At 42.1% G+C, this 15,478-nt stretch overlaps 1 protein-coding gene across 11 annotated transcripts in view; it reads right to left on the bottom strand.

The window, feature by feature from the left end:
- The window catches only part of EPB41L3 (erythrocyte membrane protein band 4.1 like 3), a 168,806-nt gene that overhangs the window by 68,637 nt on the left and 84,691 nt on the right, over nucleotides 1-15,478 (bottom strand). For all 11 annotated transcript variants that reach the window (XM_019805526.2, XM_019805528.2, XM_019805532.2 and 8 more), the window contains 2 exons: nucleotides 14,819-14,997; nucleotides 10,389-10,586 (listed from right to left, as the gene is read on the bottom strand). In XM_019805526.2, the coding sequence (XP_019661085.1) occupies nucleotides 10,389-10,586; nucleotides 14,819-14,997 (377 nt within the window). Of the gene's footprint in view, nucleotides 1-10,388; nucleotides 10,587-14,818; nucleotides 14,998-15,478 lie in introns of those variants that run through there.

Below are 15,478 nucleotides of genomic sequence, written 5' to 3'. Positions count from 1 at the left end.
CGGTAATAAAACCACAAAAAGGTATTTATTCACAAATACAAATTAATATTTCCTTTTGAGTTAAAAATATTCTTCAAAGTAACATGGCACCATATTGACCTCCCTTCACACGCTCATCGGACCCTGGACCATAACACATACATACCAGCCAAACCCTCAAACCAAGTACTGCCTGACCATGTGCTTCATTTTTCGACTGGATCAGCCAGTGTGTGGACACCAGGAGTCATGTGAAAACTAGTTCACTGTAAATATTTAACCCTGTCCCTACAATAGGGCCTTCATTTTCATACTGTAATCCAGTCTTCCCTGAACCTACTTCTATATTTTGTTGGAAACGTGGATGGGCACACACACACACATGCACACACTTATGTTTTGGGGCACTGAACTAGAGTTCATGTTCCCCTACTCTAAGAACCTAAGATTCTACTGGACTTCAATTCTGGATTCAAGAAGAGGTCACAGGTGCTGTTCTTAGGCCTCTGACCTAGGAGACAAGGTCAAAAGACAACTGCCTCTGAAATGGAAGATAATCTAGAGAAGTGGCATCAAACTCAGGAGACTATCACACCAAGGAGAAATGGCCCCAGGTGATCATCCATCTATGAAAAGATTTTCTAATCTTGTGGCTAATACCAGTAGTCTCCCTCCTAAACTTCCTTTAGGGCCAAGATTATTTCCATGAAAAGAAAGGCATCAATTTAAATGCTAACTAAGGGTAGATGAGCTATAATCTTGAAAATTATAACCTGTCTTTCATGGGGGAAATGCTGTAATTATAAAATGAACTGGCAATTGATCAGGAAAATTGAAACAAAATCACAGTAGAATGAAAACTGCTTCTCTCCAGAAGGGAGGGCTAGGGTCTTCAGTTTAAACTGGCCTTTTCACTTTGAGCTGGACTGTGGTAACTGCAGAACTTGCCTAAAATTATTCTATATTAAGGCAAAGAGCTGAGCCAGGCCTGAACTTTGTTCCATATACCAATTTGAAGAGGCTCTGCATTTTTATCTCCAGCTCCTTTCCTCAAAATGAAACAATGTTGCTTTTAAGTCCTACTCTTCACATAGTATCTTATCTCATGATAGTATAACCAGAAGCAAAGGCTTGGCAATCACTTTCAGAAATTAGGTTTAATGAGAAACTATGGACTATGAGAAACAGACTGGGGGCCTCAGAGGGGAGGGGGGTGGGGGAATGGGATAGACCGGTGATGGGTAGTAAAGAGGGCACATATTGCATGGTGCACTGGGTGTTATACGCAACTAATGAATCATCGAGCTTTACATCGGAAGCCGGGGATGTACTGTATGGTGACTAACATAATATAATAAAAAATCATTAAGGGGCGCCTGGGTGGCACAGTGGTTAAGCGTCTGCCTTCGGCTCAGGGCGTGATCCTGGCGTTATGGAATCGAGCCCCACATCAGGCTCCTCTGCTATGAGCCTGCTTCTTCCTCTCCCACTCCCCCTGCTTGTGTTTTCTCTCGCTGGCTGTCTCTATCTCTGTCAAATAAATACATAAAATCTTTAAAAAAAAATCATTAAAAAAAAAAAGAAATTAGGTTTAAGAAGTTTTGAGAGAATGATATTCTTCCCATCGACGTGACCTGTCTCTCTCAGACAGGATCTGCTCACAGCCTCAGACCCCTTTTGTTCCCAGGGAGGCCTAGTTAATCCACTCCAGGCCTACAGTCAAGCTGCCTGTTTATTAAAAGGAGAAACCTATTAGAGCGTCTATGGCGGATGTGTTTCAAGGAGGTTTCAAAGCCTTCCAGCCAACACCAGAGGGAAGGGAAGGAGAAAGAGAAAAAAAGGAGACAAGAAAGTAAACAGAAGAGACACTCTGGTGGTCTTGTTCCCTTAATTTCCCCCCAAACCACATGCATTAACTACATAATTTAGAAAAATCAATTTTGATGTCAAAAGCTTACAGAATTACAAATAAAAGAGATATTCAAGAATCTGACATATCATTAAATAATTTCAAAAGTAGATCTTTCTCCTTTTTTTCTCTTTTCACCCCACTATTTCACAAGCCGAAGCTTTTTGGTTTGTTCCTCCTGCAGCTACAGACTTGCAATGTTTTTGAAGCCGCAGTAAAGAGACCTCTGGAGCAGAGGGCAGGAGATCTGGGTTCTAGGCCCTCTCTCTCCGTTCCAAGCTGTGGGTCCTCAGGCACACCATTAACTGCTCTGGGCCTATTTCTTCATCAGTGAAATGAGGCAGAAGACAAAGTCATTTCCAAGGTCCCTTTCAGATTTAAGATTGTGTGACTCTATGAGGAAGACAATCCCGTGTCTAAGCTCAAAGTCTGACTCATTTGGTTTCCAGTGCCTGGAACATAATAGGCCCTCAAGAAATACTTTATATGAAAGCCTCTGCAAAATTAATAAAAGCTCCCTGGGGGCTTTTGCACATAGTGTGATGTTAGTTGTACAGATTGAAATGGTTATAAACAAACAGAAAAAAGAATTTGCATAGGCAAATAGTAATTAAAACTCAAACGATTCACTTTCTTGTTAAAAAAATACTTCAGTGCCTACTCTGTATACACTGATCAATGTATTCTGGAAAATAGGAGGATTTTAATGAGGTGTCTAAGCGATATGCTGAAGCTGTAATATAGGGCCATGGCTAGGAAGGAGCCTGGAACAGCTGGGCCAGCTCAACCTGTGTGAATGGGAGGCTGTGGTCACCACACAAGGGACCGGTGGTCCACCACGTCGGGAGACTCTTCCTGAGGAGGGAAATGAGGAATTTCTTGGTCTAACGTAGGAAAGCACTTCCTTGGCTTTCCGGGGCAGGACTGAGTTACAGGGGGCATGAGCTGCACTCAGTATGTAAAGTAAAATGGGTGCTAGGTCGGAAGGCTGTCGGTCTGTCACACCCAAGAATGGCACTTGGAGTAACAAGTGTTCTTTCTTCTACATGGTCTTTCCCTAAACGTCAAATTGAGCCTAAACCTAGTGTGCTAAGGGGAATTATTTTTGGAGAAGCAGCCGAGAGAGCAAACTTCCCCCTGAGCTCAGAGAAAGGTTGTCAGTGGCTGACCCACCATCTCATAAAGGTCTGTGGCCTGATGGCCACAGAGTAAAGGAATTTAAAAGAGTCTGTCCAAGCACGTGTGACAACTCTCATCTCAGAGCTAAAACTGGGGAAGATTCTGAAGGTGACATTCTAGCAAGTAAACTAGATACAAAAACATGATATATAACCTGAAATTTTAATCACGGGCTGGTGAGAAGTAGAAAACTGAGATTACTTTTCAACCTGAAAGACTGTTTCCTTCATTAAATGCACAAGAACGAAGACCTTTGCGAAAATCAAGCCCGGTGCGGTAAGCGGCACAGCTACCCGAGGCGGCAGGCCGGCGCGCTGACACCGCGCGCAGAGCCGAGCGCCTTTCGCGCGTAACCCCCGCCTGCACGCGCGGAGCACGCGGCTCCTTGCATCCAATCAGCAGCACGAGGGGCCGGAAAACACAGTGGGGACGTGGAGAGCGAGAGGAACAGGCACGTCACAAAGCCAAGCCAGCGTTTCAGCATCACAACATTGGACTACGGACATGCGCAAGACCAGTCTCCCGTCAGGCCTTAACTCCACGTGACAATGGGCAGTAAAAGCCAAAAGAATTCCTCAGTGATTTTTATCTTTGCCACAGCTTCAATCACAAATGTGCACAGACATTCAGGTTCCGAAATTCACTCAGCTGCCGAACCCCCACCTGGTCCAGGGATGTACCAGAGGGTTCGACCGCTTCGATTTCCTCACATTCACCCTCCTAATTTTAACCTGTTATTTAGAGGGTTTAACAGACCATGTCTACACTCATGATGGACTAGGAGAATTTATTACTTTTTAAAAATGAAAACCAGGAGAAAAGATTTAACAATCTGAGTAAGAAGTGTTTGTTTTTCTTACCCAGCCTTAATGAGGGCAAATCTGAACACCGTGGAAACATTTCTACCAGTTCTGCGGGGTAAATGAGAAGGTGTGTATTAACGGCCCTTGTATGTAAGCGCTCCGATAGCTGCACCCAAGAGTCATCTCACAAGCAAAGCAAGTTAATTAAAGTCCTTCCATCCTCAGGAGCCCCCAGGGGCATCGGTCTTCAAGCAGGAGAGCTGCTGCCGCTGGACTAAAGGCCTTCAGTTACCGCTCATGACAGATGGTATGACGTGGTAAGTTGTTCAGTTGAGCAGAGACCCACTGAGAGGTTAAAGCGGAATTCACACAATTACACAGACTCAAAAACTCTGTGATTTAATGCAGCGTTGAATGGCCGATACTTGTACTGGTTTGTAAAAAGTCCTTATTTTCTACTTTTCCCAATTATCATTTCTTACAATCCGTGAAAAGTAACAGACACTCTAATCAACTTGGTTGATTATGGCAATTCTACCTGCTGTCCAGTCAAGGACTTCCAAACCAACCATAGGGTATTTTCATCACATAACCTACACAAATTGGAAAATTCAGACTCTGAATTTGTTTTTCCAACCAAATCCCAGTAAGTGGAAATATGAAACAGAAAAGTGAATTGGACAGTTCACTGAATCATGGGCAAGACAGAGCATTTGGCAAGTTTTTAAACAGTCCCTTCCTGACAAAAAGAGCACATTTAGGACAGGGTGCCACACATTTTCCTACCCTCTCTGGTTCCTTAGAAGCATCACTAGATAGCATCAAGAAATGCTTGTTTGTTGGTGCTAACTCCCCCATTCTGTGCTTGCTTGGGATTCTGAACCATCCTGGAGTGACCTGAATGATACTCCGTCATGGAGCCCATTCAACCAGTGGGCCTCTGGATACGGTCAGCTCTGGGGGAGGGGCAGGTTTTATAGTTTCGGTGTTGCATCCAAGTAGGTCCATTTGATTTGCCCCAATCTGGATAGAAATCCCTCTCCAGTGTGGCCGGTTCACTGGCATTTTCCCTGGAGGTACTAGTCCTGTGTGGATTTAACTGGGCCCATAAGAACTAAGTCTCCCTCACCGTTGGATCAGCAATATTTAGGGGCTACATGGAGTGAGGTGAGGTTTCACATGCATAGAGAAACACAGCAAGTTCCTCGTAAGCCCCACCTGCAAGGTAAACCCTCTATAGCTTTTCCAGTGACGCACTCCCCCAACCGGGTTTCTTGGGGAGAACAAAGCAAACTATGCCATAAAATGTCTTAGACATTTTCCATAAGCAGCAACAAACTTGTATTATGAAATATGGACTCAAATTTCAGATCATGTCTGACTTATTTTCCTAAAACCAAATCAGACTAGATTAGAATGGTGCTCAAACAAGAGAAAACATTTCTAATTGGATGGTCATTAGGAAATACATTGTGTGCTAATCAGTCAGACTGAAGTGAGTCCGCAGAACACAGAAGCAATGTGACTAAGATGTGGTGAGCACGACTTCCTTCATTGCGTGCAACCGGGATATTTTTCTTTATTTTCTCTTTTAAAATTTATGTACGAGAAATAAACAGCAACCATGATAGGAAACGGGCTACAGGAAGTCGCTGGTGTCCTCTAATGGTCCAATAGAAAAAAGAAGGGAATGGCAGTATTAGTAATTCTACTGGCATGCATGAAAATACGGTAGCGTGTGAACATTTGCCAAACATACATAATCAAGATGCATAAAAGATGGTCTTCTATTATAAGAAGATCTTTTCTTCTATCTTACTCATAATGAAATTCTCTTACAGTTTAGATGATCAAGATTTAAGAGTGTGAAAAAATAATTAAGGAAATAGTCAAATGGAAAAACACTGAATGCTACAATGATCTAAGCCTACTGCTGGAGGGAAGTATGAAAAAGCCAGGATGATTGGAAAAGGCTTCCATCTAAACATGAGGAGGCAGGAATTGAAGACTTAAGGGTTCAGTCATTGTGCTCAGAGAGGAACCTAATCCTGTATCTCGCTTTTTCAGATCGCTGGCTCTGTCCCACTGTAGCACTGTGGGGCAAGGGGAATGCTACCTTGTGGTTTCAAAAGAAAAGAGAACTGGGCTGTGCTAGTCCGAGGTAGGAGTGTGTGTGTGTGTGCGCGCACGCGCTCGCGCGCGTGTGTGTGTGTTGACAGGGGTACTTTATATATGACTATAAATTCTCATGATGAAGTCATGGCGGAGGTGAACCTGTTGATTTTGATGGTGAAGCCACGAAGGCATTAAATAAGTCATGGGGGAGGGACGCCTGGGTGGCACAGTGGTTAAGCGTCTGCCTTCGGCTCAGGGCGTGATCCCAGTGTTATGGGATCGAGCCCCACATCAGGCTCCTCCGCTATGAGCCTGCTTCTTCCTCTCCCACTCCCCCTGCTTGTGTTCCCTCTCTCACTAGCCATCTCTATCTCTGTCAAATTAATAAATAAAATCTTCAAAAAAAAATAGGTCATGGGGGAAAACACTTAAGCATAGAGATTTCATTAAAATGCCTTTTTTGATGCCTTATTAAATGCAAAAAAAAAAGTTACACCTCTTACTGTCTCCCGCATTCTCTTCTTAATTCACTTACAACTGTATGTGTTGGGAACTGAATTAGGGAGGCAATTCTGCTTTTTCAATTCAGACTTTGTGTGTCTCTTCTCTCCATGAATCTTAGAGTAGGAAGGGGCATTGGAAGTTGTCTGGTCTGAGACTGCATCTGATGGTTTCCATAAATGTACCTACAGTTCCTGCTGGAATCCTCCTACAGAACACATATGACAAGGTTGACAGCAATAATTTAAAACCTTTGCTTTCTGTTTGCTTAAAAATCGGACCTCCCATAACTTCTACCTTAGTTTTACTTTCTCTACCTCAAACTATGTATGTTATGACAGTCACCAATGCCAACTTTTCCAAGTTACTGGAAGAAGCAATTCTGTCCCCTCCAAATGTAGAAGGGGACATGTGGAAATGTTTTCTTTATTCAACACATTCTATTTCTCTAATCATTCTTCATAAGAGGTTTCCAGATCACTCACCATCCTATAACTCTCTGCTGAAAAAGCTCAAGTCAGAGTTCACTATTATTCCCATTATCAAATAGCTACTGTTTATTAAGAATATGCTATGTTGCAGAAAGTGTTCGAATTAAGCATCTGCTTTAATCTTCTCAATAACGGCTTTTTGAGGCAAGCATTTTCACCCCCCATTTTTCTGGTCAGGAAACCGAGGTTCAGAAAGCTAAAGTTCCTTGAAATCGCATGGGTTATACAAGTAGATAAATCTGTTTTCACACCTGGGTCTGGGGGCTCTGAAGAGTGCTATCCTGTAGGCACTAATGAACAAGACACGGCAGACAGATCTCTCTGGCCCAGGACCTGGAGGGGGGGGTTGGGGGGGCTGGGGAGGGGGTTGGGCGCTGGCCACATTCGGGAAACCACACGCTACACTTCCACAGAAGCCACTGTGACCGCATGGAAGTTTCTGACAGCTACACCACACGGCTGGTTAAGGCTGAGTTTGTAATTGACTTAAACCCAAGGATTAGTTTCACCCAAACTGTTATTAAGTCTGACCACCCCTTCCCCCAACACATTTCTATTTTGCATCTGATCCTTACAGAGTGAAGTCTGGGCTCCATTTCTGCTAAACACTATCTTGCTACTTTGCTTCCGTGTCACACACTGTCCACTTCATGAGAAACCTGGATTCTGGCACATGGGCTGTTAGTCACATTTAAATGTCTATATTACTTAAAAATATTGTTCAGCTATTTGTTGTGTGTGTGCCTTCATCCAAGACGTTGATAAAAACTCTGTGTAGAGGAGAGCAAAACCAAAGGACACCTTCCCTAGGGCAATGTTTTTCAACCACCGTTTACCTACTATACCCCATGCACCCCACCAGTCAAGGTTTTATGTTCCACAGTTCGTATCTAAAATCAGCAGCCACTCTGAATATGTGTTTTCGGCTGTATCTTGTTGCTGCCTTCAGAACCACGTCTCTGATTCACAATCCATTTTTCTTATTCAACCAGTCAGCTACAAATAAATCCATTTCACTTTACTATGCCCAAATTTTTCTATTTTCTCCACAAGTGTGTCAATCAGTAGTGACCACATTTTCTTCAACTACCAATGTCTGTTGTAAAACTGAAAATATTCTGCTGGCCAAGGACTTTATGTCTCAGAAAAAGAGAATTACTGTTAATCCTTAAGAATCTATCAATTTTGGGGGCACCTGGGTGGCTCAGGCAGTTAAACATCTGCCTTCAGCTCAGTTCATGATCCCAGGGTCATGGGATCAAGCCCCACATTGGGCTCCCTGCTCAGTGGGGAGACTGTTTCTCCTTCTCCCTCTGCCCCCTGCTCCTGTTTGTGTGCTTGCTCTCTCTCTCTCTAATAAATAAAATCTTAAAAAAAAAAAGAATCTGTCAACTTTATAAAAACATTATCATAAAAGAAAATAACTGACCAAAATTGCCATGTCACTCAAAATGTTCACAATGACATTAAAAGTAACATTGAATAATATCCAAATTTAATTACAACAAAAAAATTCTGAACTCAAAAACACAGATTATATCTATAACACATTTGAAGCATGGGATATAAATTAAGTTTAACAACATGATCAACACTTACATGTACCTCAGTTAGCCCTGAGGCATTTATCCCCCCTACACACAAAACACTATAAACTTTCTTCTAAATTCTTCTTTAGAAAGCTCTGGTAGCCATGACTAGACAACGACTGCCAGGTAACCCTGTTTATTCCATTAATAATACAAACAACAAAAAGACTCTCCTCAGAATTAAGAAAAAAGCTTCACTTAGATCAATTTTTCCTGAAAGTGGATCCACCCTGGAAAAATACAATCTCTCTCATGGTTACAAAAGTCTTTAAGCTTCAGAGTAAAACCCAGGTAGGAGTACATTATCAGCTCTCCCAATTTCCAGAATAAATCTCTAAATCAGTAACTGGACACTCTGAGCTCAGAAATTAGCCAAAATCAAAGCCAGAAAAATGTAAAAGAGGGATCTGTGCATGGCACACCATAGGTAGGACCCTCGGAACGTGCCTTGCACTCCCTGCAGCAGCCCATCGTAGGTGTCAGGTGACAGGGTCACAGAAATTCTATCAATTAATATATGATGCAGTAATTTTTGATCTAAGAATTTTTCAAAAACTCCTTTTTTCCTCTATGTTCCTGCAAATCTAAAATTAGTACACCAACTCCATCCCCAAGATAAATGACATTATCAACATGAAATGGATTTGAATCTTATGACCCAAGAAAAGGACTGGATGCAGGACTGCATCATGCAACACAGAAGAGGAATGATGTGGGGCTGTAGACAGAGAAAGCAGAGAGGAGTGAATGAGGAACCCAGGAAATCAGGTGGGCTTGGAGCTGGCGGGGTCTTCGGACAACTAGAAATGCGTGACAACACAGACACTGCTTGTGGGGCCCAGGAGAGCCTAGCAGCACACAGAGCAGAAGAGGCGAACTGTGTAGACCTGTGATGGGAGGGGTGGGTGGGGAGGGCGGTGTGATGTCCCCGCCTGACCAAGGGCAGGTGGCTGAGGTGGGAGGAATAAGCTCTTGGGATGAAAACGTTCAATCTGAAACTGAATGGCCTTGCTGAAAGAGCAAGCAGCCCCCTCCCCGCTGTGGGGAGACGGCGCTGTGGCTAGTGCACACCCGGACCCACTCCTTTCAGTTCATGCCCTGTGTGTGTGTTCTCCCTGACACGTGGAGAATCCCCCCATCTCCACTACTATGGACAGTGTTGTTCTCATCTGTTAACTTGGCCTTGCTAAATGTCTCTGACAAAAGTCACTCAACTGCTCCTTCTCTGAGAGGGACTTTAGTTTTCTTCACAAAAAGAACCAAGGAGAGTAGGCCCTTTTACACTCAGGCTGCAATGCCCACCGCGATGTACATTTAAAAAATTACTCTACGAGGAGGACATTCACAGTTCAAATGATCCTACCAATGCTATGTACATAAATTTACAAGTTCATACCGATTAAAAGTTTCAATCATTCCAATACAAAAGATATTAATAATTTAAAATAGAAAAAGTAAAATTATTCGAATAGAAAAAGTACTCAAGGAGAAAAAGGAAATTCATTTAAATGATGGCTCATAAGATATTAAAGAAAAACTTGATTTTTAAGGCCCCCATTTTTTCCCCACCATGGAAAGTGTTGGAGATTTTTTTTTTTAATTAAGATCACATTTTTCTTTTGATTGTAACATTTTGGAGACATTATAAGTACTTTTAGTAATCTGATCTCCTGTTGGAGACTTTGAAAAGAATTTTGCATCTAGAAACTCGGTCTGAATAACCTTCCAGAGTTCTGAAAACAAGAACGTGTCTTGTATGTTTCATACCAACATTCTCCAGTTCTCATTATCTGGGCTAAAAAGTTTTAAAACATGCACTCACCTCCACATCACAGGTATATTCTGATCCATCCAGAAGTATCACTTTGCACTGCATGCTTTTAGGCTTTTTGACAATCTTTAATGGAGATCGAGATAGTTTACTGCTAGATGATTTCTGAGAAAGTTTATCGTCTTCCAATTGCTGATATTCGAGCTGTTTTGCAGCCCCAGCAGCGAACTCCCGTTCCTTGTCAGTGACCTGTGAAGAGCAAACAATGAACAGTTCTCACTGCAAGGCAGGAAATAAATATTGCATTATTGCTCAGGCAAGAGCAGAACCCTTTAGACATAAGCTTTCCTATTTCCCAGAGCAGGAGAGATGTCAGGATCAGGATACTGTGAATGGATATGTATGCCTACATGGATATTTATAATGCTAATGGTTTCGCCTAAATAACTTTTGCCATTTAAATGTACCAACTAGCTTCATTTCAGTTTGACTTGAGGATTTAATTTAGAAGCACGGAGTTAGCAAACACCATCAAGACTTCACTAAGCAAAGGAGGATACAAATGGACTCCTGACTTTTTAAAAAGGCATTAGACAGTACAGGTCTTTAAAAATAAATCATTTAGATTTTATTTACTGTACTCTGTTTCCTTCATTCACTGGATCCTTCTATGACTCACAATGCCTTATATACATATAAGGTACCTTATAAACTTTAAGGCCTAGAGAGCTTCAAGTATTAATCTTCTCAGTAATTTTACATCTGTTAAAATATTTGATTCAGCTCTAAATCAATTCCACGAAGCCAGCAGCACTGAATTTCATCACAAAGTAATCCCCTTTAGTTTGTTCCCTCCCTCACTGTAATGAGCCAGTGTAAGAGCAGATCAAATCTGTCCGAAAGCTTTAATCTGCTTTCAGAGCACAACAATGTAGTCCAGGCTAGACTCAGAACTGCAGAGGATGTCCTAAGGGACGGTTAAATTCTCCCTTCCATCAATAAATACCCTTGGAAATCTCTATGTGCAACTATTCTCTTTACATCCCCCTTCTTTATATATGTGTGTTTACATACATATGTTTCATTGAAGTACAGTTGAAACGATATCACAGTTTCACCTGTACAAAACAGTGATCAAACAACTCTATACATTATGCCGTGCTCACCACAAGTGTAGCTAGCATCTCTCACCATACAATGCCCTCTTCTATTAAATGACCACCAATGGTATTAATGTGCAAATTCAATTCATGGGCCAGACTATCATTTCCACCAGTCTGCAAATGCACACTGACAGACCAAAGACAGACATGTTGCAAAATTCAGGTTAGGCCCCTTGGCTGAGCATGAAATTTCTTCTCTCACAACCATACTATTATCCTAGTAGCTAAAAGCACATGACCTTGACTATAAAGGTTTATTGAGGTTTATCACTTCAACTTTTCTTTCTTATTAATGGCTACAATTTTATGACACTATAATCACAAAGTTATCTTGTGGCTTATTTATTTTGGATTTTAGGTATGGATTTCTGCTTTTATAAAGTCATTTTCTATCTAATTCCCTCCAGGTTATAAATACAGTCCTTTCCTCCACTACTTTACACAGGAAATCAGGGCAAAATTGTGAGAAGTTCTTCAGAATAAAAAGACCAATTTGCTGAGTGAAGGGACCATGAAAAAACCGAAAAAACAACTTCAAAGGCCAAAACAGTTGAGAAGACTAGAGGTAGCTAAAAGAAGTAAATAAAAGAAAATCTGCTCTCCCAACTTGGTCCAAATTTTTTTTTTTTTGGACTATTAGTCTTTCATATCAAAGCATTAATAGTGCTGCAAAAAAGTTCAGACATTAATTTTGGCCTTAAACTAGCTGAAGAAGTTTGGTAACCTTGGAATTTTTTTAAAAATTTCTTTATTTTACTGAGAGAGAGAGGGAGAGAGCGCACGCACACGCGCATGCACGCGCACACACACGTATGAACAAGTATGGGGGGAGGGGCAGAGGGAGAGAGAGGATCTCAAGCAGATTCCCCGCTGAGCACAGAACCAGACACAGGGCTCGATCGCATGACCCTGAGATCATGTCCTGAGCCAAAATCTAGAGTCAGCCGCTTACCCGACTGAGCTACCCAGGCACCCCAGTAACCCTGGAATTTTATATCATATATTTGCTAAGTGCTTATAACTTACATAAGATTTTTGCACTTTTAAGATTTTTTTATTTGAGAGAGAGAGAGGAAGAGAGAGCACAAGCGGGGTGGGGTGGGGGAAGGGCAGAAGGAGAGGGAGTGAGAGAATTTCAAGCCCCAAGCCTGCGGGTGGGGGGCGCTCAATCTCAGGACTCTAAGAGCATGACCTGAGCCAAAACCGAGAGTCGGATGCTTAACCAACTGTGCCACCCAGGCGCCCCAAGACTTTTGTCCTGTAATTCACATTTTCATCTCATCACAGGCAAAGTCAATAGAAGCTACGTTTTTATTTAAATCTCACCACCTGGAATCAACTTTTTCTCTGTATTGGGGAAGACGAAATTTCATTTTTCCTCTGATAAAATGAAAGTATCTGTATGAGACTAAGCTTTCTGGGCTACTTATAGGTTAACTCCAGACACCCCTGAAACCACCAGCGTTCAAAGGGGGGTGTTGTTTCCAAAACACTTCAAGCACGAACCCATCACTGAGCCTCTCATGCACATATTTTCAACAACTTCATAACAGCAGACAAGGACCTCAACGAAACGTCCATTGTAGTCACATACACAATTCAAAAATATCAGTATCAGTGTCAACACTTTTTGCATTCCTCTATTTCACTGAATCCTCATGACAGCTCTGGAAGGTAGGTAACCAGGTCTCCTTACCCTCATTTATACACAGGAGAGAAAAGGGTTAAGGGCACGGTCTCCACAAACCTCCTCCATAAAACTAGTAGCCTGGAATTCAAAGCCGGCCATGCCCATGTTTTCATCACCACAGACTACCAAAATGTACTTCATTTCACCTCCAATGTAACTGGGCTCCTAGCAGGAATCAAAGAGGCGGAGAGCAGAAGAACCTGAGAAAACCATCTTTTCTGATCTCTTCATCTTGTTAATGAGGAAGCAGAGGCTCAGAGGCTGAATGGCTCTCTGAGATCCCTAACATAACTAGGGAAGAGGCAGGGTTAACTAGTTCTCCTGACTCCGCAGCCAGTTACCTTTCCCTCAAAGGGCTTTCGCATCATTTCTCTCATCTTGTTTCAGACATCTGACTTCCACAAGATAAAATACATGTATCACGTCTCGGCACAGAAACTCTTTCTTCTGTACAATTACCTCCCACTCTCACATTTATTTCCTTTCAGAGTTAAGAGGAGAGAATGGATTAAAAAAAAAAATCCAGTCTGTAATTTTAAATTTCTGAAGGTTTAAAAACAATCTAAACACCACCATCCTCACGTCTCCAAAGAAAGAAACGGTAAAGGAAAACCATGATAACAACAACGGCTCCTTACGTTTTGTTTAATAAGTTGGAAGGATAACCTGCAGCTCCTCATCATGAAACATTTTAGATCAGACACAGCATCTATTTACAGAACATGGAAATAAATGTTATTTTTAATACTGCTTAAAAGCAGAACATAAATACTATGGGAAAAGAAATAATCAGGTTGTAAACATAGTTTAATGTTATAATAACGTGTTGTGCCTTCCAAAGAATTTCACTAACATGCTGATTTCGTGTCTCTTCTCTCAACATTTTGTACAATTTCTAGCTTGACACACACACTTCCAACCTAGAAAAAGGTCAGTCGTTTGCAGGGACACCCAGATTTGCTTACCATAGCATGAGCTGGTACCCTAACACAGGTTGATTTCAGGTTTTAAGTTTCAAGCCAAAATAATTTAAACATGGATTCATTCAAAGCCCAAGTATAAACCATCCTTTATATTTTGTATGAAAACTTTTAAAAGAAATAGTCGCATTACATAGGACAACTTACGTATGTCTAGATAATAGAGTTGAACATACACGCACATAAAGGAGGTAAAGACACCCACGTGAACGTTCACTAAATGTAGCTGGCAACATTAGCATCAGAGTGACCCCTGGGAAGAATCAAAATAGCTCTAACCGCTAAGCCTGAATAAAAATTAGGAGCCTAATTAAAGCTGGTGTGGTGTCTAGCCTCCCTGTAAACCCAGATAAAACCAATAACTTGCAGTCCAGATTTCAGTGTGGGTTTAAGTGCTTTATCAAATGAAGGAGTTACCAAGCAAGGTTGTGGAATGTCATTCACTGAAAGTCTTAAAATAGCATCAATTTCCATCTGCCTGGGATCAGAAAGGGGGAAACAGATGACCCCTCATAGTTCCCTCTAGTGCTAAGAGACCAAGGTCGGCCCAGACCCTGGAAAAAGGTCAGTACACATTCCTGACTTGGTTTTCTGGGTGATGCTAGCAAGTGCGGGGCAGCCAGTGGCGGCCTGTGTCCCGGGGCTCACCTCCTTCCTCACAGGGGTGCTGTGCGCCGCGCCCTCGAATTGCTCTAGGGCCTGGTGCTGTTCCTCGCTGCTGGGTTCGGACCCCGGCCCCTGCGCCGCCGCGGCCTCCTGGGGCTCGGCCTCCTGCTCCGGCTTGGATTCCGAGTCTGAGCCAGATTCGGTCGTCATGGTTGATTGTTCTGCAAACAGAAAATGGCAAGGTCCCATCACTTGGTGTAATTACCTTCGCTAGGCACAAAAACTAGGATGCTTTCGGTGAAGGTTCTATGCATAGAACCGCAGTAAAAAAAAGGGAAACATGTATGTAATCCAGACACGATGCTGTTGCACACCCCTAACAGATGACTTCCATTTACCACAAAGACGGTTCAGAATGAACATTTAACTAGAAGTCAAAATTTATTTGTAATGATCACAGGTTTTATTCCTATTAGGTTTCTGCCACAGATGGCCATAAAATGACATTAAAGTAACGTCCTAAAAATTACATAACTCAGACACACTTAATTTCAGAAAAATGAATCTTCTGTATCCGCTGGATCTATATTTTAATCTCTAGGAAGGATGATCTAATAATGGAAGCGGATATTCTTTCTCCTTCCCTCTCCCTTCCTATCTCTACCCAGGGCCCCAGCTCTGCCTCTGGATCCCCTGAATCTA

The sequence above is a fragment of the Ailuropoda melanoleuca genome, chromosome 14, assembly GCF_002007445.2.
Source record: "Ailuropoda melanoleuca isolate Jingjing chromosome 14, ASM200744v2, whole genome shotgun sequence".
Classification (NCBI taxonomy): Eukaryota; Metazoa; Chordata; class Mammalia; order Carnivora; family Ursidae; genus Ailuropoda; species Ailuropoda melanoleuca.
The sequence above is the reverse complement of the archived record's forward strand: the minus strand, read 5'-3'. Positions and strand labels throughout refer to the sequence as shown.